This window comes from Scomber scombrus, chromosome 23 (assembly GCF_963691925.1).
Source record: "Scomber scombrus chromosome 23, fScoSco1.1, whole genome shotgun sequence".
Lineage (NCBI taxonomy): Eukaryota > Metazoa > Chordata > Actinopteri > Scombriformes > Scombridae > Scomber > Scomber scombrus.
Genome location: NC_084992.1, coordinates 20,300,258 through 20,325,203, shown reverse-complemented (window position 1 = coordinate 20,325,203; position 24,946 = coordinate 20,300,258). Strand labels below are relative to the sequence as shown.

Genomic DNA, 24,946 nt, shown 5'->3' with positions numbered 1-24,946 from the left:
ACACGCTGCTACACATAGTTGTGTGAATCTAGTCTGCCTGGATTTCCAGTCAGTCCTGTTTAATGAGCCTCAGTCACCTCTGTAACATTTCAATGTAAGCTGGTAGTGTGAGGTAGAGCTGTCTGATGTTAAGCAGTCAGATTTATGTTTTTAGTCATATTGCCAACATATTTCTGTGGTTAAAAAGCAGGCCGATCAGATGTTAGCAGCTCATTTCTAATCAATGTGGCACTTTAATTTGAATCTGTGTTTCCAGAAGTAGTGCACAGTGTATAATATGAGCAGAAGAAACACTGTCACACTCCTTCTCCTTTCACAGGCTTCTGAGAACAAGTGACTCTTTAGGACAAAGTTAGTAAAAAATCTAATTCATCATCAAACATTTATTTTATAACACCTGACAATAGAATAAAACAACTATTAGTAATACTTCAGGGTGTTTTGTTTTTTTTAATTTAAAGATACACATTTCTTTTAGCAGGACTTTCCTAATGTGACCCACAGTATACAAAAATGGAAATAAAATGCATCATTTTATTATTTTTGTGCTGATACACATTTTATAAATATGCATATGTACAAGTTTGATGTGTGTTTAATAACACAAATTCAAATATGTTTTACTCATCATATTCTATTAAATGTTTTTTGTGGACCACAACATAGTGATTGTGAATGGGTTTTTTTTCATACATTTATTAATGATTGATGGGGGAAAGACTATTTATGAGTCAGAATATAAACAGTATGTAAGGGTTAAATACATACTATTGTTGTTATTTAGTATGATTTTATCAGGCACTTGATTGCAATTTATTTTAGTATAACTGCCTTACTGTCTTTTTAATTGTTCTCATATTTCTTAGCTATGTTTAGTTATTTATTATATTTATTCTGCCACTGTATGTATTTAATAGATATGGTTGGAATGAAAAATAAATAAACTTGAACTTTTGGTGAATGTTTTTTTGTCAGTGTTGATTGAAATTGAACTTTTTCTTTGTTTAACGGAGACGGAGTGTAAAGTCTCATCGTATACACACTGTGCTTCTCCCATCCGGTGCATGCTTCACACTGAGTGGAGATGGAACACCTGAAGCTGTCAGTCATCCCGACCACAATCACACTTTGGTGGTGTAGGTGTTACGTGGGAGATCTGATACTGTCATGTTTCATTTTTAACCTTCATAGAAAGACAGGTAGTAATACCTTATATTAATGTTCACTTATTATTAGTGAGCACTGTTACTATGATTGTTTATTAATGTGTTAAAGCTGGTTAAGGTGCAGCAGACACAGTGGGTATAAGAAAAAAAACACAACAGGATATACTTCTGTGTTTTGTGTGTATGACTTACGTAGCCGACGTCAGGCCGGTAACATGTGTATGCTCCCAGAATGCTGTGCAGCACATCGTGGTAGGGCCCACCCTGATGATACACAAAGAAATGTTGAAGACAATGGAACAGGCCAAAACACACACACACACACACACACACAGAAACTCCAGTGTTAGAGTTACTTTGATACAATATCATTTTAATGTGATGTTTTGATGCTTCGCTGTTTTTAGCCAAGGTTACCATGGTGATAATGTACTAATAGATAGTTAATAACTTTGTGAGAATGTAGAAAAACTTTTGTCAACCTAGAAAAAAAGAACAAAATGAAAACTTGTTGTTCTTTTGTGTGTTTCCTATTATTTGCTCTGAATAATAGAAACATTAAATAGACAAATAGAGATGCAGGCATGCTCTGAGCACCAACCTGCTGAAAGATACACAGATGGGGGAAAGTTCTAGAGATGTCCAGTTTGATCAGCTCCAGGCTCGACTCTCGATCCGACGAACCAGCATCTGGAAAACATGACAGGTCATTAATGGACACATCTGACGTCGAAGTAATTAAACTTAGAGGTCAGAATATATGACAGACCTTCAGTTTCTATCTCTGGGGCGGTCGATGGCGTGGCCCTCCACTTCTCTTTAGCCCGGGACAGACAGATGCTGTATAGCTCTGCAGGGGGAAACATAACAGCACCACGGCACAGTCAATAAGAGAGGAGAGGACTATACAGTTAAATGGGAGCAACACTGCAGGTGATTACAGCAAACAGAGCTCCCTCCATTTCAGAAGGCATTTATGTTGCTGTGACACACTGATGCTTTGACCTGTGGCTGCCCTCTAGTGATGAGATGCTGGATCTTTATAATGAGCTGTCTGAGATGTATGAAGCTCTGCACTGGTGGCCCTGACCTTGCACAGTTGGCAGATTTAACAGAGCTACAGAGGATGATGGAGAAGCTGAGAACATGAAGATACTTAGGAGATAAAAAGAGGAAATGTATAACTATATTAAATATGTATAAACAGCAAGAATAACCTTTTACAATTAGCTAATTATTTGGTTCAAATGGGGAAAAAAACTACAAAAATAAGACCCAAGTTATACAGTCACAGCAGTTGCGATGAAACTGCTCCACTTTAAATGGGGGATTATTGTCACTGAGCTGCTATTTATAAAAAGGGGCCGACAAATCTGAAGGGGGGGACTAAGCTCGGTGGTGTGTGCACAGTGATAATGCACAGGACCGTGCTCCATTTACACTAAAAGGCTGAGTAGCGCAGAGCAGAGAGGAGGACCAGCTCAGCAAGTCAGCTACAGAGTGCTTATCTGCAAGTAGCCCTGAGGGTGCTGAGGAGCGCACACACACACACACACACACACACACACACACACAGTTTGTGTGACTGTCGAAGTTAGAGCTCCTTTTGAGAGAATGGAATGAATTTGTGGTGAGTGTGTGTGTGTGTGTGTGTGTGTGTGTGTGTGTGTGTGTGTGTGTGTGTGTGTGTGTAATCTCGAGCCAGATTCAGAGAAGCCATTTAAATGCAGCTCCTTCCCTCTTGTATTTGGGAATCACTTGAGCGTGCTTGTTCCTAATGGACATCCTCTTCCTTCCTCTGCTATCTCGCTGCCTCTTATTCAATTACAATCACTGAGTCAAATTGCTACACCCATCTGTGTGTGTGTGTTTGTGTGTGTGTGTACATACTGATATTATACATAGCTTCTTATGAGACTTTTTCTTCACGCACTCAAAGATAATTAAATATAATTGTGTTTGCATGTGTATGTGAGTTGCATACATTTAAAAATGACTGAAATAAACTAATCTAAAGATGATGCTTATGTACCGTGTGTGATGTTGAGGTCGTTGCCCACAGCCAGGCTCCACACTTTGCCTCTGACGCTGGGGGGGATGCCCTGCCACCAGAGGTCTCTCACTCGCCGAGATGTACACCTGGAGGAGAAAGAAAGTTTAAAACTCCTGCACTGGACTTCAGTTGAGTGCTCTACATGAAAAAAGAAAAGGAGCAATGTCTGTATTTCCCAAATCCTCTAATGTGAATTTTATTTTCAAAATCAATAGACATTCACAAAAAGATCAAAACATGGTGGATTCTTTTTCTGCTTTTGACCTCTAGAGTGTTGCTGCTACTGACCACAAGGTGGCAGTCATTTCTCCCAGGAAATGACATTCTTTCTGGTTCAAACTAACTGTTAGTTCTTAATCTTTGTCTTATATTTATTTATGTTTCAACACTTTCAAAAACCATAATAAACCATACTTCATAATGTTTACCCTGCAATTCCCAGTGCTGCCTGTGTATTGACATGACAGTAAACATGCCATCAGATACCTGGCACAAGAAAACAAACAATCCTGATAGTTTCATACTGATAAAACAAGCTGCTCTGCTGCTGAGGACCCTTTTCCTCTGCATGCAACAGACAAGTTAATACAGAACAAGAATTTCCCAGCTTTCATGTAGCTGAGACATCAAGCTCAGATGAGATGGTGACCATATTTGGGAATAAAAGCAGATGATTTGTTTGTATTTTCTTCTTGCAGCACTGCTCTCCTACAGCTGTTCAGTACATGCTCCCATTTAATGTCAAAAATACAATAAATAGATAAATAGTGTACTGTAAGTAGGCAGAGAGGTTGGAATATATTGGTCATCATTTTACAGATGACTTTACGGATGCCTGAAATTCATACATTTAATGCTCAGGTCAACATACTTGTATAAAGCAGAATGCAGTCACTTACTATGGTGTTGGAGCTTTTTGTTGTTCTTGTAAGATTTAATAATTAACCGTTTATATGGTGGTGGTTGTTGTTTGTTTTGAAGAATGAAGCTGGATTACTTTGGTTATACGATTAGCATCACCTTGGTTAATTTGAGTACTGGTTAATGCTTTTGTTTTGAAGGTACAGGGCAGCTTGGGCTCACAAGGTGAATATATTACTACAGATAGGCAGGTATAGGATCAATTTTTATTTTATACTTTTACGGTTAATCTTCTTCTTCTGTGATCTTTTTTTTGTGGGGATGTAAACTGGCTAAACCGAGTCATGGGCTGTGGTCACCGGGGAAACTGCTCCATTCAAACAGGAGCGTAACTTAGCAACACAAATAAATATTTTAAAAACTCATCGTGGTTTGATCTTCACCACAATCTATGCCTCAACTTTCAACCCTGCTTTGTTTTTGATTTCTTAACTGATAGATGAAATGTACACAGATGAAATATTTGCCAACAGTTTAATACCATAAGTGATTTATACCACTGGGTTGAGAATGTGACAAAGATGATGAAGTTAAGTATGCTCCATATTTAAATAAATAAAGTTTGCAAAAGAAAAACAAGGTGGGTTTTTCTGCACTGTTTGTACTTACATTGTACTCCAGTTAGGCAAGATCTCCTGGTTCCAGGTCTGAGCTGCTGAGCCGATGCTCTCCTCCAGCTTACACCGATCCTCCAGCTGCTTCTTCCTCTTCTGAGCATCCTTCAACTCTACAAACGGGAGCGTGAGGAGATTAGATGTGGTTAGAGGGGTGAAAAAGAGGGAAGAAACCAGACGGAAGAAAGAATAAATGAATGAATGGATACAGTCTTGACTTAAACCGAGTGCTCGACCTCACCTCTTTTCTTGGCCTGGGCCACCATCTCTTCATACTGCTGTCGGTGTTTCTGTGCCTCCTCGGCTGGCTTGGCAGGCAGATTCCTGTAACACACACGTAAATGAGTTAGCAACAATATGTTCTCTGAGGTTCCATTGCATTATTCATAGTGAGCAAGCTTGCAGGGTAGGAAGAAGAGGAAAATAGTCACAGTAAGAAGGGCAGGATGAGCTGACTGAGCATAGGGTGAACTCTATACTGTGCTTATCTTGCTACAGTGTTGTATCAGAGACATGTCTCTGGACACTTATACCTGATGAGTGAGAGCGTCAAAGCCTCAGGGAGGCCATTAGTCTGGCTTTAAAGGATAAATGAATTTAAAGGATAAATTCACAATTTTTTAAAGGTGCACATATGAACATTGAAACACGTTTTGCTTGTTGTGATCATTCCACTTCTTTATACTGGCTGTTTAAAGATCCGTGCCTAATCTGCTTAGTCCGAAAATGTATTCAAATATGATGCTTCAGCAGTCTGAGCTAGTCATATAGAATGGTTATCTTTCAATTCCCTTTTTTTATTTCCCTGATGAGCTGCAGTGGAGGGACATTAACTAAAAGATGGAATTTTGCACTCAAAAAGATAACTGAGGAATATAACCACTTGATTTGATAAATGTAGACTGCTGAAACCTCATATTAGTTTCAGATCAACTTTATACATTTTTAAGCAAGACACAGACTTAAGATTGTGTCCCCTATCTCTTACATTCTTTATATTCTCTTTCACATTAGGACTGGATCTTTAAAAAGTCAGTATGAACAGGAGGAATGATTACAGAAAGAAAAAACCTGTTTCAATCACCATTTATGCACCTGATAATTTAAGACAGACTTTTCCTTTAAAGCTTTTTCCATGCAATGTCACCCAACTAGAAATTCAACAGATGCATGAACAGTTCATTCAGGACTTCTAATAAGTCATGAAAGGTTTACATGTTGTAATGAATGGCTTTACTGATGGTTAATATTGATATGGAGACTTTGTTCATCAATGATTAACTCATCAGTGGAAAAGTGCACAGGAGCCCAAGATGATGGACGCTTCTATGCATGATGCTGCCTTAAATCTGAGGAAACTCTCCTCGATGGATAGTCTTTAAGCCTTCACAGATAGCACCCACATTTACTTTATGCCCATAAATGGTCAAACTCAATGCAGCATATGGAATTGACCGATTGATTCTTTATTCTACAAACAAGGAAATATAGTTGCCCATCTGTTGGTTTAGTGAGTCAGACAGTCATATTCTCTGACCTTGGTTACCACAGTAACGCTGCTTCACCGTTATCAGATTGACTCCTGCTTTCCCCAAAACCCCACAGACAGACAGCTGCTCAGTGTCTCAAGGCAGAGAAGACAGTGTGACTCAATCTGCCAAGAGCAAGTGCTGTTTCTACCATGACCTCAAGGTCCATGTGTATCCCAATATATGTGGCATTTAAAATGGAAAACATCCCTAATAGATATGTGCAGCTTATTGAAAAATGAAAAAACCACATCCCCCTATTAATGACTCACTAACCACAGACATTTTTCACAACCTGGCAACCCTCAAGTTCCTGTTAATGGTTTATAATTGATCTATCAAAGCACAAGTTAGTCACTTATTAAATCTGTAAGAATTTGTTGCAACCAAATTGAGCAACTCATGCTGATAAAGATGTTGGGATGAGGCTGAAAGTCAATAAGTGGGCCTTTAACTAAGATTATTTTGTGAGCATACTACTACCAAGAGTGAACTTAATTCAACTATAAATGATTGAAATCTAATATACTGGGTTTTTTGGCAGCTCTAGAAGGCTTTATGTCTCAGATGGGATGCAAAGGATTTGACACATATGAATACAGTACCATGTGTTTTTCTTGCTTTGCTCTTTTTGCCTCTTAATGTAATATAAATAACGTCTGGCCTACTCAATCCTTGATTGTATGAATGCATTCATTTAAATAATTTAGAAGGTACTATCTACTTTTATAGTTTAACAGGACGCGTCTGGTAGATGTGCTTGATTGCTTTTTTGAAAGTGCAAATACAGCACAAATAAAACCCAACCCTACAATCACTAATACTTTACTCTTTGTTTAGCATGCAAGAATAGATGATGCACTCCAATGTTACAGTGTAAGTAAATAAAAAACAGCTGTATTTCACCAGTAGATGGTGATAGTTAGTAAGAAAATGATATGGGAGGTTGCATGCAGCTGGAAGTCTGAGCAGTAGCTCTACTTGAAATGTTGGTAGTAATGGTGTTAGGACCACACTTCACTCTGTTCACACAGGAAACGCGTCTAAATTAAACTAGTGGTTTCATTCCCCATGTTCTGTAGTAGAAGTAGTAACAGTTTGGCAGAGCAGCCCTGCATAGGTCTGTCACTCTGACAATATGTGAACAAACTGTCGAATGGTAAAAAAAAAAAAAAGGAATGGTAATAGAGCCAGGCTCAAGACGGCCCATTAAACTTTCAGTAGCACTTCTCTTTTACCAACTGTGACACAAACATGGACACAGTGAAGGCTGGAACAATACTGAATGGAGTCTGATGAGCCAGAGGAGGAAGGAGGGCTGATAAAGAAAGAATGAGGTGAAGATGGAGATAGAAAGACAACAAATGTTCCTTTATTGTCTATTGTCTATTATTTAGATGATGGGATAGCGTAACAACCCACTGACATGAGATAGTGTGGGTCTGTGTGTGTGTTTACATACGCAGGTCTGTCCTCCAGTATCAGTGCGGTGGTGGAGAGGGGCTCAAAGTCCAGGTTTTTCCTCACACTCTGCCTGGGAGATGATGGGTTGCCAGGTCCAGCTCTTCCACTCTTTGTTTCATATTCCTGATGAGAAAAAAAAACACACGGTTTAGAAACGGAAACTTAAATATACAAGTAGTAGTTTTAATTACAGCAGTGGTACAGGGGAATCTTCACAGGTCAGTTCATTTGAGCTATATTTAGTTTCACATTGCTGCTGGCAATGAGGGGTTCATAGCATCGACACACACACACAAACACACACACACACACACACAGTCGCAGTTTGAAAGAATGAAAGAAGAATAGAGCAAGGAGAATTGGTAGATTAGATGCTCTATTTTTCATGTCAAAGTACTGACAGCCAACAGGACATGCACGTTGTTCCACAAGCAGGGAAGCTGCCACAATGGTCACAGCTGACCTCAAAACTAACACTGTGGTCAGACAGATTGGTAGGACTTAACCTCTTGAACTAGACGATCTAAGGCATCCATTGGAACCAACCATGCCATTCTAGCTTGCTAGTTCAAAAGATGAGACTAACTAACCCATTACTTTCCCAAGTGTACTCATGTATGATGATGTAAGTCTCCATAGTAGCCGTTGCATTGTAATGACACTTGTTTTGAAACTTGACCTCACTGTGTAAAATGACTGCTAGGATAATCACAGTCTCATGAAACTTTACAAACACAAAACACAGACCTAGATCATTCAGATCTCCAAATGTCAAAACGTTTTTGATACCAAATCACAGCAACAAATGGTATCAAGCCAAAATATTACTGGGGGGAATGGCCATCGTGGACCTCCATCATAATGTTCAAAGCCCTTGTACACTCAAAACTTTCACAATTTGAATAGGCACAGGTCAAAACACAATGTTTAAGACAGATTTATGACTAGAAAAATTTGACAGTTGAGCTGAGCATGTCAAATTAATTATCAGGTTCCCAGCTGTCAGATGATGTATACCACTTTTATGTGGCTTTTACTGTTGACCTGAAATCTACCCCTAAACAGTGGCAGAGGAGGCATGGGGAAAAGAAAGGAGATGAAGTAAGTAGAAAAGGAGAAGGAAACGTTACATATTTGATAAGGACCTATGAATGTACAAAAACTCCTACAGAAACTCAGAAACATATTGACAACCTTGTGACACGGCTCTTTTGCCCCCTGAGAATTTGTCAGCTGGTGTCTAATGAGTGTGTGCGGTTTCTACTCAACCACTGGCAGTGTTTCTAGTCTATAGAAAGAGGAGACCATGTGACAGTCAGCCTGTAACAGCTAAAGCCACAGAGCAGTTTAACACAAGGCCAACTATCAGCTGACTTACAGGTTGTGTGTGTGTGTGTGTGTGTGTGTGTATGTTAGGAGCTTAAATACAGGAGTCGGCATTAGGGATCTGAAAGAGCACAAATACTTCAGGAAGGCAGTTCAAACACAGAGGGACAAAATATGACATTGTCTAACTGCTTGATCAGAAAGCTGCTGTAAATAGGGCAAGTGCAATATGATCACACACATGCCCCACTGTGTGTCCAAAATGGCCTCCGGTGTGCGTTGAGCTGGTTAATAATGCAGGCCGAGGACTGCAAGCAATCAGCTTAACACTGTGCTGCGCCCACATTCAAATTGATCAGCACAGGTCACGATACAGGCATGTGTATATATTTGTGTGTGTGTGTGTGTGTGTGTGTGTGTGTGTGTGTGTGTGTGTGTGTGTGTGTGTATGACTGTTAGCTCCATGTAGCCCATGTTATTAATCTGTCTTTGTGCTGCTTTCTGCCTGGCTTTCATTGGCCCTGAGGGAGTAACAAGGGTAACTGAGTCATATTGAATTTTAGCTTGAGGAGGAAAGGCAAGGCATTATAGTACAAAAGGAGGAGGAAGGACATAAAAAGAAACCATGAATTAATAATAATAGTCATAACCAATATTTATGAAGCACCTGTCATAAACTTAATCCTTTGAAAGATAAATAAAAGTCTCATAAAACAAAAAAAACAGCAGTAAAAGACTAACAGTAAACAGCCATGCTTGCAGCTCTGTGAGGCTGCAGCAATGCTTTGAGCTAAATGTCACTATTAGCATGCTAACATGCTAATGTTTAGCAGGTAATGTTCACCATGACAACTATCTTATATTCAAGGAACAGTTTGACATATTGGGAGAGAACATTTCCCAATATGTCAAACCGTTCCATGGTTATCTTGTGGACATTTACATGAGAACATTGATACTCTCTCATGTCTGTCCATTAAACTATGAAGCAGGTAGATGTTAGCTTAACTCAACATAAAGACAGGAAACAGGCTAACAATATTCTCCTCCAAATCTTAGCAAAAAAAGCAAAATAGCTTATTTACTAAAATGTCCAACTATTTCTTTAACGTGTTAGCTTGAAAACATTAGCTAATTAGCAGTAATAGCATATTTCCTAAAATGTCTAAACCATTTCTGTAACATGTAAGCTTGAAAACATTAGCTACCTAGCACTAAAGATTAGCTTTTTAGGCTGAAGAATAGCTCAGTGCTCCACAATTAGCAAAGAGGTGAAAAGAGGGAGAGCTAGAGTTAGAAAGCAGCTAGTTGCTTTGCTAAAAACATGCCAAGTCATTCGTAATCTGCCCTGGTACCAATAAAGCATAGCTAAAATTGTCTAAAGAAGTGGTGTCTTCTAAGGACTACATTAGTGAATTAAATAATATGCAGTAGTGGATTAGGAGCCTACATTTGGCAGTGCTGTAAGTGACAGCTGGGAACAGAGAATTAAGATTTTAAGAGTAGTACAAGAACAGTAAACACAAAGTAGCAGCCACCAGGATTTACTGTTCTTATCTTGCTAAAACTTTAAAAGAGGGCAGAAAAAAGAAGGTGGTTATGTTTCAAGTCAAGCTGGTTATCTGCATTTGGAGAAGTAAAATCAAAATTTAAAAAAAAAAGTGAGTAAAAGAGGTCAAAAGTGCAGTGTGATGATGGGAAAGCCTAAAACATTCCTTGAGACATGAAACATCAAGGGAGAGCGGTTAACACAGAAAAAGACAGAAATAAATGAGAGCAATGATGCAGGGAGAGAGGAGGATGAGTAAAGCTGGAAGTTAGTGTGCTAATGGAAAACGGTTCCTCCACAGCTGAAGAAAGGAGGTGATTCATGGGTAAGACTGCACTGAGAGGAGAGTGCTACACAGAGGGTGAGTCATCAGTCTCATGTGTGTACTTTACCCTACTTTCGCCGTACATCATCACTTTCATCTTTCTTTATGTGTCTATCCTCCCCTCACTCCCCCCTCTTGTCATCTCAGTTGACTGCACTGTGTTTGAGGATTATCACCAGGCTGCAAGTTTTGGTCCAAATCACTGTCATGCTGAGCAGAGGAGAGATTTCAGAGGCTAATACAAAGGAAAAAAAGGGGGAAAAAAAGCTTTTTGCTGATGCGTAATTTCAATTAAACTAAAGCTGACCTTCCTCCAACACAAGCAAGCTGCTCTTATCGTTTCCTGACCCAAACCAATGTAAAATCCACTTTAAATAACATGAAAAACCTCTTAGTTTCTTTCCTCTTTATTTCTAATAGTTACCATAGTCACTAAAGCAACAGAGATATGGGAATACATACACAAGGCAATTTATTTTGAAGTCAAGCTGAATATCTGTGCAGCTGCATGTCATTAATAATCCTGCTATTTACTAATGTAATCAAATACAATATTTGGGAAAGTACATTCAAGTATATAAAAATAACTGCTTCATTAAAAGGTGACATGTATGTACTGTTGCTTGGTTGATTAGAGACTGTGTTTGCCCAAGGGAACAGCTGCAGGTCGATAAAAAGGTTAACCAGAGTGTTGCACCCTGGGAATGGATGGATACTGCAGTGAGAGGATGAGGAGAAGAGGGGAGGAAGGCAAATCTGGCATCTGTTCAGCAGCAATGCAGGTGCTACCATCAAGGTGAAAGGCAAGACGGGATGTGTGTGAAGAGGTGCTAAGAGGTGTGTCTGGAAGGGAAGAATGTGCCAATGTGATGGGAGATGGGTGAGAAAACAGTGAAGTGAGTAGAGAGAGTATTACAAGTATGTGAAAGTGAGGTAAACAATAACAAAAGGTAATGTTTCCACCGAACAATACTAAAGCAAAATCCAGTAAAGACTAACCACATTACTGCACTGTAAATTCCCCTGGCACTCATCAATTAGTCCTAATAAACCAGCACATAATTTGGCAACAAACAGACAGAACAAGAGAGGAGGAAACAAATTACATGTAATCCATCACTTCCTCTTAGAACACCGTTAAATATTTGTACTGCTAAATATTTGTCCTGTGCCAGAGACATATTTTAAAAAGGTGCCTACAGTACTTTTAAAGTCTGTTTTCAGGATGGTGAGCAGCACTTCACCAAAAAACACAGCATGAGAGGCATTTGCTCCAAGGGTGACAGCCACAATAAAGCTGCCATGGACTTTTCAGCAGAGAAGTGAGTAACATTAAGTGCACCAAACTCCACTGAGAAAAAAGACAATTTAACATTACCATTATTGGTGATAGATCCCTTGTTAACTAGTCAATTAAGTTACATTTTTACTGGAAAAAGTCCATTTACCTACAAATTATGTGCCGAATTAAAAAGTGACTCCTAACATCACTGTATGATTCCCCTACAACTACAAACAAGGCTGATTTTAAATTGTGTATTTTTATACAGGAGTTTGATGTGAGCGTTAACTCAGAGGTGGTTCAGTTAGCCATGTTTTTTGTACCAGAACTAATACCTTACAAAATAACGTTCACATTTTTCTATATAATGTTTTCCCATTTAACGAAAGAAGCCACATCTTTCATGTTAATTGAAGTAGCTGTACGAGACCTTTAACTCATATCTGATCAAACAAGATCAAAAACCTAACATGACATTTGCATCCAGTTTTTGCTACTCGATGCTCCAAACTATTTCTGTGATTATCAATAAAGCACTGACGTTGAACACACACCCCGATCCATGTGACTAACCTGTGTTCAGATCTCATATCAGAAGTTATAATGCGTACATTCCTGTAAAAGTACTCTACTGCTACATACAGATAATGAAGCTGTGCAACTGAAATCTCAGAACTCAATGTATCCCTGTGGCAGACTTCCTGGCTCCTCAGATGCTGAATAGAGTTACTTTTTCATGAATGGCTGTCTGGCAACACAGAGCAGAGAATCTGGTTATCTAGCAGTAGAAACAAAAACACTTATTTTTGTGAGATTCCACAGTGGTAAGAAACCCCTCTGGTCTCACGTCTATGTTGAAACTGTTCTTTGTGTATGAGGTTGTAACTTTTTTCATTGCTAGAATAACAACATGATAACCTGCTGCCAGGGCAACCTGCTTTGTCACGCTTGCTTTCAGTAAAGTTCTCCAGTTTCCTGGTAGTGATGTAAGAGCTCTATGGGAGGCTGGCTGCACTGGCTGGTTGAATGGCTGTCATGCTGGCTGCTAATGGCCTCTATGGTTTTTAAACTACACATACCAGGAAGTAGCACACTGAAGATGACACCAAGTTATTTTCTGGTTCCGATTTAAACCTTTAGCACAATCACCCCAAGTGGTCCGATAAAGTTTCACACACTTATACTAAAGTACTTATCACTGTAGATAAACACCACCAGAGGCAAGATACAAGCAAAGTGAGCTTGAACACATCTTTCTCCATTGTTGGCAAAACTGTGTTGGCTCATTGCCCCTGTCTTATATTGTCATAAAAACACTGCTGGCTTTTAACTGGAAACTGCTTGAGGCAGAGTATTTTCCAAAGCTCCGACAAAGCACAAAGTGAATGAGCTTTTGTGTGTGTGTGTGTGTGTGTGTGTGTGTGTGTGTGTGTGTGTGTGTGTGTGTGTGTGTGTGTGTGTGCGTGTGTGTGTGTGTGTGTGTGTGTGTGTGGCAGCTATTGCACGACTCAAACTCAAATTCCTGCAATCTCTCATTACGCCTGTATCATTTAACATTTAGAAGAGTTAGTCGATGCTCTAATCACAATTCCAGTACATTTTTTTTGTATGGTTATTACAAGGACAAGAGGTCAAAATACTAGCATTCCTTTTGAAGTTAACTTTAAAGGGGAATTCCAACAATTTTACATGTGAAAATTGTCTCCTGTGACTGAAGGACATTTGTCTAGTCCGAGAAAGGACCTAAAAGTGAGGATATATGGGCCTCTAATGCATCACTGTGACTCTTGCAAGCCCCTCAACTGTATACAAGTGCAATACTAAATCATTGGAGTGTCCCTCGGAGCATTCATTGATATGCCTCTGACATCTTAATGACAAGAAAGCAGCTTCTTCCTGTTTTGTGGGGCAAACTTCCTCAATATGACATGAAACATGGCATATGCACACTGACTCACTACTCCATTATAGTACTCAGATACTTAAACATCCTTGCCAAGATTATCTTTGCATGCGACTAAAATGAAAGCTAAATATTTTGTCTGCAGCATACATGCAGTATCTACTCTGTAAATGACACATCCAATGTTCCCCTTTGACAAAACTAAATGTGAAGCCAAGAGGAAATTATACTAAGCTTGCTCTCTATATGGGTCGATTACATTTTTTGTATCCATGTATTAGTCAAATTTAAAAGGGGTTAAAATATTGAAAATAAACATATGAATAACTTGCACACATTCTTTTTTGTGGATCCAGCTTAAATTTGTCAATAACCCATATACAAAAAATAGACTCTTAATCTTGCATGCTTCACACATCTTTTAAGAAATAATTCTCATTATCAACCGAATCGATTTAATGGAGGCCAAATACTTTAATCTTATCTGGCTCTTCATAGTAACTCTATTATAGAAAGTGAAACTGCTTATTAAGGCTTTTTATCAGTTTATTCAGTGCACCTACTGTAACATCTGATACAATCCTGCTATGGCAATTATTATTAATGAAATCATTTGAATGAATTTCTGATAATGATATAATCATTTGCATGTAGTGGCACCCAGCAGCTGACACACTAACAGTTGGATTGCAGTTACCACAGGGGAGCTGAGGAGTAGCACGCTTCTGCTAGTGAGGCTGAAATGAAACTGCAGCTTTGTTCATTGAATGAGGAAAATAAACAATATCCAAAGCTGTGATACAATCTAATCAGCGTTTTAATCAATTAAGTGGGTTTTAGTGAAAAACTCAAACACAATCCGACTGATTCAGCTGTCAAATGAGCTCTGTGTCTCTTTAATTGCATCAGTGATAGCAGCAGGAGGAAATCCCTTCACATACTTTAAAAAAAAAGAAGCAAAAATAGAGAAGAAACGGTGCTGTGACACTGCTACACGTGCTTTTGTTCGACAAAGTTGAAGGCTATGTAGGTCAAGTGACATGCAATGAAGATGGATTCCCTCCTGAGTGGGTATTAGTCCATCAACACATCGAGAAAACCCCTTGCTTTTGATCTTTCTAGAAACATCTTGACAACCATCACCCCGCTCCCCTCTATAAAGCACAATCCTATAGCTGAAAGAGGCTATTATTTGAAATGGGAGACATCCTCTTTCCTCTGCTGCCTCTCTTTCATGCTCCAATGCCCTCCGATTGTACCCAGACGAGGACAGAGACAGTGGGTCACACCGAGCTCGCCCACTCATCCTCGTGTCCATGCTGCAAATGCTCACTCACCATGAACGCTGCAGTTCCGTACAGACGGCAAGTCCTCCGGTGGGGGGGTTTTTCGTTTCCAAAACCCTAGCCGAGCGTCATTGCTGCTCCTGAGGGCTCACTCCTGGCAACAGGACACCAAGGAGCGAGAGGAGGAGGAGGTGAAAAAGGAGGGCAGAGGGACAGTCAAGCTGCCGACAGAGGGACACACCCCGCATTTGAAAAGATGCAGCAGCATGATACCCCTCGATTTGCCTCTCTCTCTCTCTCTCCCCCTTTCTCTCTCTCTCTCTCTGACGCTACACTGAGCTGCTCTGCATCAGGTCTATCACTGCTGCTGCTGCTGCTGCGTGTGTGTGTGTCAGCAAATCAGCACCGCCGTGTGTTATTAGTCACCATCGCTGCACTGAAAGCAGCTCTGCACTCTGCTGTGCCCTGGCAGCCTCTCCAATCAACCTCAGAGCAACGGATCAGGTTTCAGACGCTCTGCCTTCTGCTTTCTTAATCCGGTCTGGGCTGAACGTCAACGACTCGCTGCAGATAATGCGCCGGCACAAGTTCTACATCTCTTGCTGCTTCTTGTTTTTGAATGATTTTTTCACTCTGCATACAGTAGATGTAGTTGCCTAAATAATTATTATGTATAAAGAAATAGAGCTTTTATCCATGTTACACACTCCCAACTGGTAATGTTGTCAACCAGCGGCTTGAAAATGTGAAGTAAAAGTTTTGTGGTGAGTGAAGTTTCTACAGCTTCACATTAGAAAGTGAAACCAAAGAGGGCTGCATGGTTTCAGTATGCTTCACTCTCTTCTATTCCATGTTGATGTAGTACAGTAGGAGCTTTAGTGTGGCTGATCATATAGCACTGAACACACATATACAAACAGATAAAACCCAAGTAAATGAGTGTAGAAAGATAACGCAGCTACTTCTATATAAAGAAGGGGCTTGATGATGATGATATCTCAGCACTATTGCAGCTGTTCTTTTTCCTTTTTTCCATCTATCTGTATATGGCTATAACTGAAGAAGAAAACCACTTTTGATATGATGGAGAATATGATAACATTCACTTGATTTGCAGCATAGGTGAACCATAGAGCCCCGCTGGATTTTTAGTGTCCCATGATTGTTTAAATTCTATTTTCAGACACTTTTATCACCCTTGACCAGAACGTTTTAAGAAGGAATAGCATTTTGGCAATCTGAAGCTAAAGATGAACCATTTGTATTTTCTTTCAAAAATCCATTTCAAAGTCTAAAGGGGATTTAAATGAGTTTTCATTCAAATTAAACCTCCTGCTGGGAATACTGTCCAACTTCAATTCAGTGTCCCCCCCCTCCCCATCCTCGTAACTCAGACGTGTCTGGGCTGCCATACAATGTGATTTAGAGGCTCAGCAGGTTACAGAACAATTACTGTCTTCAATTCACTGTGACCACACATTGTACTGAGGCCTCCAGATGTATTGCAGTACCGAGTCCCCAGACTCACAGGGAGAAAGCGGTGTAAATTGAAATATAAAGCTTGATTCACACTGTTGCTCTCAGAGGGAAAAAGCAGCAGGTGGAAATAGCACACAGTGTGCCGCATAGCAGCTGAACAATAACCTAGGCAAATAAAGCATTCCACACACACACACACACACAAGTTTACTGACCCCACCTTTGACTAGCAGCGTCAGTAGCAAGACAAAAGCTTGAAAGCCTAGCCTTGTTAACTGATTCCTCAGGTGCAATATAAGGTTACAACCACAGATGAGATTGACTTGAGATATTACGCACATACGGATGTGTACGTGACTGTTTTTGTGCACATGCTATTGGGCAAGAGACAGCTTTTCAATCCTGGTGGTTTACATATCTAGCCAAAAACAACAAGATAGTTAATATTAGAAGCGATTCAGAGCTAGTGTATGACAACGCTGATACGTAAGCTGAAGGAACTGCACATTAACACGCCTTTCAAGCTGGCTTTTAAAGCACAAAGTGCACAGGAGAGGGGGCTCTTCACCGGTGTCAGACGTGGTTAAATGTTAACTCAATAACAGGCTAGTGCAGGTTCTAATTACATGTTGCCATCCTCTTCTGTGATTTATTACACCAGTAGAGAGCCGTCGTGCTCTTTAACTGAGCCTGAGACACACCTCGCTGTCTGCCTTCTGAATGACAGCAGGAAGCTACAACAGTGTTCAGTCACCAGCTGGCTGTCTAAGGGCTTTAAGAGAGCTTTTATATTTAGACTTTCAACTTAACACAAACACTGCATATTACTGTCAATTTCACTCTTTCAAACAAGGCATCAGTAGTTTGTAGAACATTTAAGCTAGTTGTAGTGTCCAATAACACATTTGTCTTCCTTATAGGAGAAGTGTTTAAAATAATATTTTCCTGTGCTAACCTCTGTAGTAACATATGAAAGGTTGACTCTTTACTTTTAATTTGCATTATTCCATAAATGAGGAAACAACTTTGAAACTGCAGCTAGTAGAATTAGCCACTAGAGTAGAAAGCTATTCTTCATTGATAGTTAACTACAAGTTACTCAGAAACTCCTGTTAAGTAATAAAATAGACAAATTCTAAAAAAACTGCCACGTTGCTACTTTGTGGTTACAGCCATGCTAACAGCTGGCTATATGTTAGCACGCTAATACCAGCATGCTAACATGTTTTAGCAGATGTAAACATCTTAGTTAGCTTTTCTATCAGTCACTACTTCACCTCTTTCAATAGCTGTATTTTACTTGATTTTATACATTGTTCTTATTCTGTTGTTTTTAAGCTATTTTTACTATGTAGAATTTCTATTGTTATTTTTATTCTTATATTACATTTATGTTTTTCTTTTCTGTTCTTTTTTAACATTGCTCTATGATGTGAAGCACTTGGTGTGTGTAATTTATTTTGTTATAAAGCACTTTGAGCTGCATTTATTGTATGAAAGATGCTATGCAAATAAAGTTGTTATTATTATTATTAGTAGTAGTATCGGTAGTAGTAGTAGTTTTGCTAATCTGCACTCACACAAAGTTAATTTGAGGCTGTTTGCAATTTCATCATTAGTTGAAAGATATTTGGTCATAAACCTCAAATCTTTCAAAATAGCTTGTTGCCATGCCAACACAAGGAACCGTAGTTCTAAACTATTAACATCATAGACAACTCTGACTTGCCAAAGCGGGAAAAGAACAGGTGTAAATAATAACATTAACAAAGGCTTCATTCCAATAATGAGGCCAGTAAGTCATGCCAGTGAGTGAGTACACACAATAACAGAGACCTGGAACTGGCTCACCTAAAGTGAATTCAGCCTTAATTAATGTCATTAATTCCAACTGTGGTTTTCCTTCTTCGGCATTGCTATTACCAACATGCTTTCAATCTACATCAAATCATTCAGCATGTCAAATAAATCCAAGTGAACACCAGTCTGACTCACCTAATCACATTATACATTTAATAGAAGGTAAAATATCCAGCTGTCAAAAACCCCAGTGTGTTTTTATAACACAGTGGGTGATTGTCCTTTGAGAGTTTCCTACATGTTAACAAACTCAAGAAAACATAACTCCGTATACACTCCCTGTGTATGGATGGTTCAGGTCAAACATTTGCTAGGTCAACCTGCCCTTCCCTTTAAGTTTCTATGAACTGTTTGCTTTTCTGTATGTGGCTTTGGCTAAAAATAACTACAGAGCCTAAATGTCACTGATGGGGAGTGTAGTTGCTCAGGCCATTGTGCTCACAGTATTCAACAATACTCTGAACATACTACACTCACTTACACTATGATCTTGATATTTTAGATCTCCTTTAAAGTTTGTTTCCACAGAATTGTTAAGTAACACAACAACTAATGGATGAGACTCTTGTTATCTGTCCTGAGTAGGAGTCATAATGTTGCTATGCTTATATGTCTTTATTGTCCCATCCTACAGTAATAAACTCTGTTAATAGGTGTTACTGCTTCAAAAGCTGGCTGCACATCTATTTGACCTTTGAACAGCTGGTCTGCTGCACAATCTCAATGGAGTTTTAAAACCAATGTTCAAGTCTGCTACACTTAAAAAGAAAACAACTTAAATGATATAATATTCATATGGTATTTTCAATATCTAAGGTTCCAGAGACTCCAATTTAGCACTTCAGATATTCAGCCTGATACTGACATGAATACCAATACCAATAACAAGCCTGTTTTAAAGACAACTAATGACAGTGTTGGAATTATAAAACTGTGGTTCAACAGGCTCAATGTTTGTTCAGCTCACTTAATATCCATTTAAGTTGCCTGCAGTAAGTAAGCCTGTATTACAGCCAGAGCCAATGCTGCTGCTTATGATGCTGTTTCTGAACATGGTGCAGATGTTTGTCGAGCAGCTGTACACTTCACCCGACCCCAGTGCAGCAACAGAAGTTATTAAAATGTGACTAAGTAGAATGTAAAAGTGCATTCAAGTTCTCTCTTCTGTTGAAATAAAAAGCTCTTTGATACACGGTTAGGGAGGATCAGCTGTTGTATCAAAGTCGGGAAGGCCGTGTCCTCTGTGGGAGGCTCGAACATTGTACACAGAAAACCAAACATATGAACTGTGAGGTAAACAAAGCTATTGTCTAATCTAAGATAGGACATAAACGCTGCTGAGTGGAGCCGCAAACAAGATACAGTGTGCTGGAGCGACTGAAAAACAGCGTCATGTGTGTCTATTTACAGGAATAGACACACATGAAAATAGACACACGCCAACAAAAAAAAAAAGGAATCAAGATTCTACCTTTTGTATTCTCTTAGGGTCCCTGATGGGGCCCTCACGCAGTGGGACTTTGCCGAACAGCTTCCAGCCTGGATCCCTCTGCTCTGCCGCTCTGCTCTGACCGTCCTTCACCTTCCTGGCAAACAGGCTCCTGAGACATAGAGAGAGGGTGGATTAGGCTGGAGGAAATAAATAGACACTTGTAGCAGAGCAAAAAGTGGAACACAAGCTGTGATTGCTATCTTCATTTGGTCACTGCTGGGGCCCCAAGAGCTCTGTAAGTGTGTGTGTGTGTGTTCTCTATACCAGTGGACTGAGATAAGCTCACAAAAGGAGTCTGTGGATTTAAGAACAAAGCTGCACAGGCCACCTAGAGAGCACTTTAACAACCTGACCACATGTGAACTAGCAGGTAGGAGCCGTAAAGCTAGAAACACATCCTACTGAACACTAGACACTAGTATACTACACGCAGACATAATCCAGAAGACAAATGAAGATGTTTAAAAAGCATCTTTGCTGCTTTCATTGTGTATTTCCACTTCAGATTAATGAAATAGAAAGCAATGTGCATGCTTAGCCTCCATTTGCCTGCTATTTAAATACCAGATGCACAGCTGCTGAAAGGCCTTCCTCTTTTAAGCCAGCTATTCCTTTCATTTATCATCCAGTGCGGTGGCGTATCAGAGCTGTTAATGGGGGCTTTGATTAAAAGCCTGAAAAGAGGCTCTCTGAATACACTCGCCACATAAAAAAGGCCGGGCATGGTGATACAATATCAAAGAGTCTAAACCCTGCTGTTAGACTAGAGGCTGCATGATCTAATAATTTTAATACATCAATATGACAGCACGTGAACGGTGTGGTCGCGCTGCTGCACAGCCTGACCTGATGCCTCTGGGTTTGCCTTCAGGGCGGTGATGACAGGAAACATGCTGTCGAACAGTGAGCGGCTGCAGGCTTCAGTCGCCTAAAGCCGACGCTGTCTGATCGTCACGACGACCGACGGCTCGTGGAAATCTAATTTGGCACGCTCCATCCATCGGTTGTCCGTAATGACGACCGTTACGATGACGGTGTTTTCTGGTCGGCGCTTCATAATGCAGCCAACCAATCAAAACTTATTGCTTATTATAGAACTATCTGAATCAATCAGCAGGCTGTTAGAGCACGTTTGACGAATAGACCACAGCGAAATTGGAGGTTACTTGATTTCCCCCGAGCCCAGAAAGACTGTGGTGATATATATACATACACACAACCACAACAGAAGACAATGTAGAAATTATTGCGATCACTTTGTATTTTGCTTTTTTTTTGTAGTGCAATCAGAGATACAGACAGGAAGGAAGCTAGAATAGAGAGGGCTGGGGCACGACCTAAAGCGAAGCCCCTCTGGTTGTTATTTAACTGTGGAGTTGTGGTTAAATGGTATGTTAACCACTCAGCCACCAAGACACCCTGTAATCTAGCTACAGTCACACTTTCAACTGTTATAATCACTCAACAGGCATGTAGAGAAGGATGCTTGCTCCTACAGTAATCCAGAAGCATGAACTTTCTCAGCTTCTAGAATGAACAGCGCAACAGTAACAACTACTCTTAATACTTAAATTATCTGCACAGACCATCCACTTAACCCTTATATTTGATGTCACGTTCTTATTTATATTTGCTGTACAGTCTATAAAAGGTGTGCAATCGAAAAAATACATGAATCCAGAGTATTTGAATGATTTAAATGAGCAACACTGCCTCTAACATGCTTCCCCTTGCACTGTATGTTGCCTGTGTTGCATGAATGCCAGTTGATTAACATTGCAAATCAGCAACAGATCCTGTTTCCCTTATGCTTGCAGTGGAGTTTCACTTATATTAAAAGAGGCACACCTTTGTTGTTAAAAGCAGATGGTCAATAACACTCAATATTAAGATAGAACTGGCTTAGAAACTCATAAAAAGGAAGAAACTTTTGTAGGTAACTAGCTGGCCTAAAAGAGGTGTTGCTACATGCATCTAACAGACAAACAGATGTGTTACGGCATGTATAGCGAGTGTATTTCATAAACTCCTCATTATCAGGAGTATATAATAGCCTGAGGTATTGACCAAGACCAGCTGATTAAGTAACAGCCGACAAAACGACGAAAGCTTAAGTCCTTCACGGTGACTGGTCAAAGTTGAACATCCTGGGCAGCTGTTAACATGCTGCCATGATGACAAACCACAGATAAAGATTAACCACGTTTCATTATTTCACACTTTTTAACACTTCAGGCAGTTTCAGCCTGAAAATGTAATGAGAATCTTCAGAATGTTTTCCGTCTATTTCTCAATTGTTTTTATTGAGTAATTAGAGATAAGTTAACTTAAGCTGGACTAAATCTATTGGAAGCTTTACTGGATTTCATTAAAAGGCATGTCCACAGTCCACACCTGCTTGACATAATTAACTTCACCCTGGTTAACATCTCACTCCTGTTCTTCTAGTAAAAGAAATGCGTCTTGTGTTATTTCTGCATATTTTCCACACTGCATACTGAAACTGCAGATATACACGACGATAACGCGAGAGCTGGAAGTTATTTCCTCATTCTGAGGGGTCACTCAAGTGTTGAATGACGTTAAAACACCAGCACGTTTTAAGTTGTAATCTCGTAGGCTGTGAGCGCACGTTCGACACAGTGCATTGACATTTGAGCTTATCTTCAGCTATTTTCAGAGCGGCGCAGCAGTAACACTGAACACTTTTGTAACATGTTTACTTGACACGAGGTGTCGGATACTTGTAGAGCAACATAGTATCTACACGGTATCTGCTGTGATAAAAAAGAGCCTGCTCACACCTGCCTTTAAAATGCCTCTTAGGTAACAAGCGGGCAGCTCTGAGTACAGCTGTGAACGCACACAAGATGCACAGAGGTCTGATCTTCAGGCCATATTCTGAGGTGCTCTGGACCACATACGGCCACCTACTTGTGGCAGTTTGTCCATCAATGTGTCCTGGACGACAATGAAAGAACGCCCACTCTGTACGTCATTAAGATTTGTATTTGTATGGTTTGATTAGGTCATTAGATGGGTTGGATCGTTCCATTTTCCATATGCAAGCATGTTTGTTAATTTACTTTAAGATTAAACATGACAATTAACTTTCTTCTTTGTTGTGATTTGATAAGCGCTAATAAATAAAACTATTTGTATGGTGCGAGTAAAAACTGACTTGTGATATTAATCTCATTTACATGTACATTTCATTTGAGCTCAGTGTTCCGCGCTGCAAACAGGAAATGAAAAAAAAAACATGTTTATTTGCATACAGAGCAGTGTATTGAGATCCAATCACAAGTTGTCACTCGAGACGTGCATTCTAATGCCAGGTGCAGCTAATGTATTTAGAGCTGTCTGCTTGTGATCCCATCACCTGGTCCGTTAATGCGTGCTGTGCCAAAAGGTAACCGAATTGCACCCGGAGAAAGAAAAGAGGGGGAAAAACATCAGCTTTTAGTTCCAAAGGAAGATGATAATAGAAGAAGAGTTGTATGAATACTAATGAATTGACAAAGAAAACTCAAGGTCACCTTACTATATATTTGTTGTGCTATTTTTCACGATCACCATCATTTCCCATCTTGTACATAATGTTACTATTATTTTAATATATTTTTTACAACTATTGTTTTTATTGTTTTTGTACTGACTTATAATTGTTCTTTATTCTTCTTTATTGATGCTCTTCTACTTTTACTATCCACTTTGCTGCTACAATAATGTAATTTCCCCACTGTGGGACTAATAAAAGAATATCTTATCTGAATGTGACCTGAAGTTCTATACTCAGGTCACAAGATGACAACAGAGCAGACCTGACCTGCTGATGAAGACGTGGGAGATGTGGTTGAAAGAGTTTTTAGAATTCTGTTTTCTTAAGGTCAAGAATGAATTTTCAAGCTCAACCTGTAAATTATTCATGAAGTTTATGATACAAAATGTACAAATAGAGTCAGAGATGGATTCATGTCTGGTTTTTTTTTTTCTTTTTTTTTTAAAACTCGCATCATACCAAAAATATCAGTGAAGTAGAGCTGAGCAGAGATGGAAAAGATAAAGAGTAACCAGCGTTAAAACTGTGAGGGAATGATGAACTTGAGTAACCTTCTGAGCCACCATAAAACAATACAGCACAGAGTAAAGTGCACAGGCCTGACTTTATCTCTCAAATCGCTTCAGACATCAGATTTTGTAATGTACAGTTCAACAGGACATAATGCCTTCAAGCTTTCCTGTACACCACCAAACAAATGCCCGCAGAGTAGGAACTCGATTTGCATTCAGCCCGGGCCAAAATGTGCCTCAATGTGACAGCTGAATGGCAGCGGCTATGGTAGACTGCTCAAGTGGAACAGCTACAAAGTCCAGCAGGACCGACGGTGGGCTGGGTTTTTGTTTGTGTTGAAGTGGAGGCTTATGCGCTGCACTGCTTTGTGCCGTTAAGTCTCCCAAAGAGTTTTTCTTTTTAAAAGGCTTTCACAACGCTTGTGGTTTGGGTCTTGATGTGTGCAAATAAAGTGATAAGGTGTTCATATGCTTAAACTAACAGTGAAGAAACCTGGCGCGGAAATACCAAACAAGCTCGTACAAGAAGAGGGAGCAGAGTACATCGAGTCTTCTCCCATCATAAAGGCATCGGTTTGCTGCTTCAGGCGCTCTTTTACAGCAGTCTAAATCCTGTGTGTGTG

The 24,946-nt window shown here is 39.7% G+C and overlaps 1 protein-coding gene across 2 annotated transcripts in view; it reads right to left on the bottom strand.

Moving 5' to 3' along the window:
* The window catches only part of tbc1d14 (TBC1 domain family, member 14), a 39,752-nt gene that overhangs the window by 7,166 nt on the left and 7,640 nt on the right, over positions 1–24,946 (bottom strand). For both annotated transcript variants that reach the window (XM_062444692.1, XM_062444691.1), the window contains exons 4-11: positions 20,229–20,358; positions 7,746–7,870; positions 4,996–5,078; positions 4,750–4,867; positions 3,199–3,305; positions 1,936–2,016; positions 1,768–1,856; positions 1,359–1,430 (exon numbers count right to left, since the gene is read on the bottom strand). In XM_062444692.1, the coding sequence (XP_062300676.1) occupies positions 1,359–1,430; positions 1,768–1,856; positions 1,936–2,016; positions 3,199–3,305; positions 4,750–4,867; positions 4,996–5,078; positions 7,746–7,870; positions 20,229–20,358 (805 nt within the window). The remainder of the gene's footprint in view (positions 1–1,358; positions 1,431–1,767; positions 1,857–1,935; positions 2,017–3,198; positions 3,306–4,749; positions 4,868–4,995; positions 5,079–7,745; positions 7,871–20,228; positions 20,359–24,946) is intronic.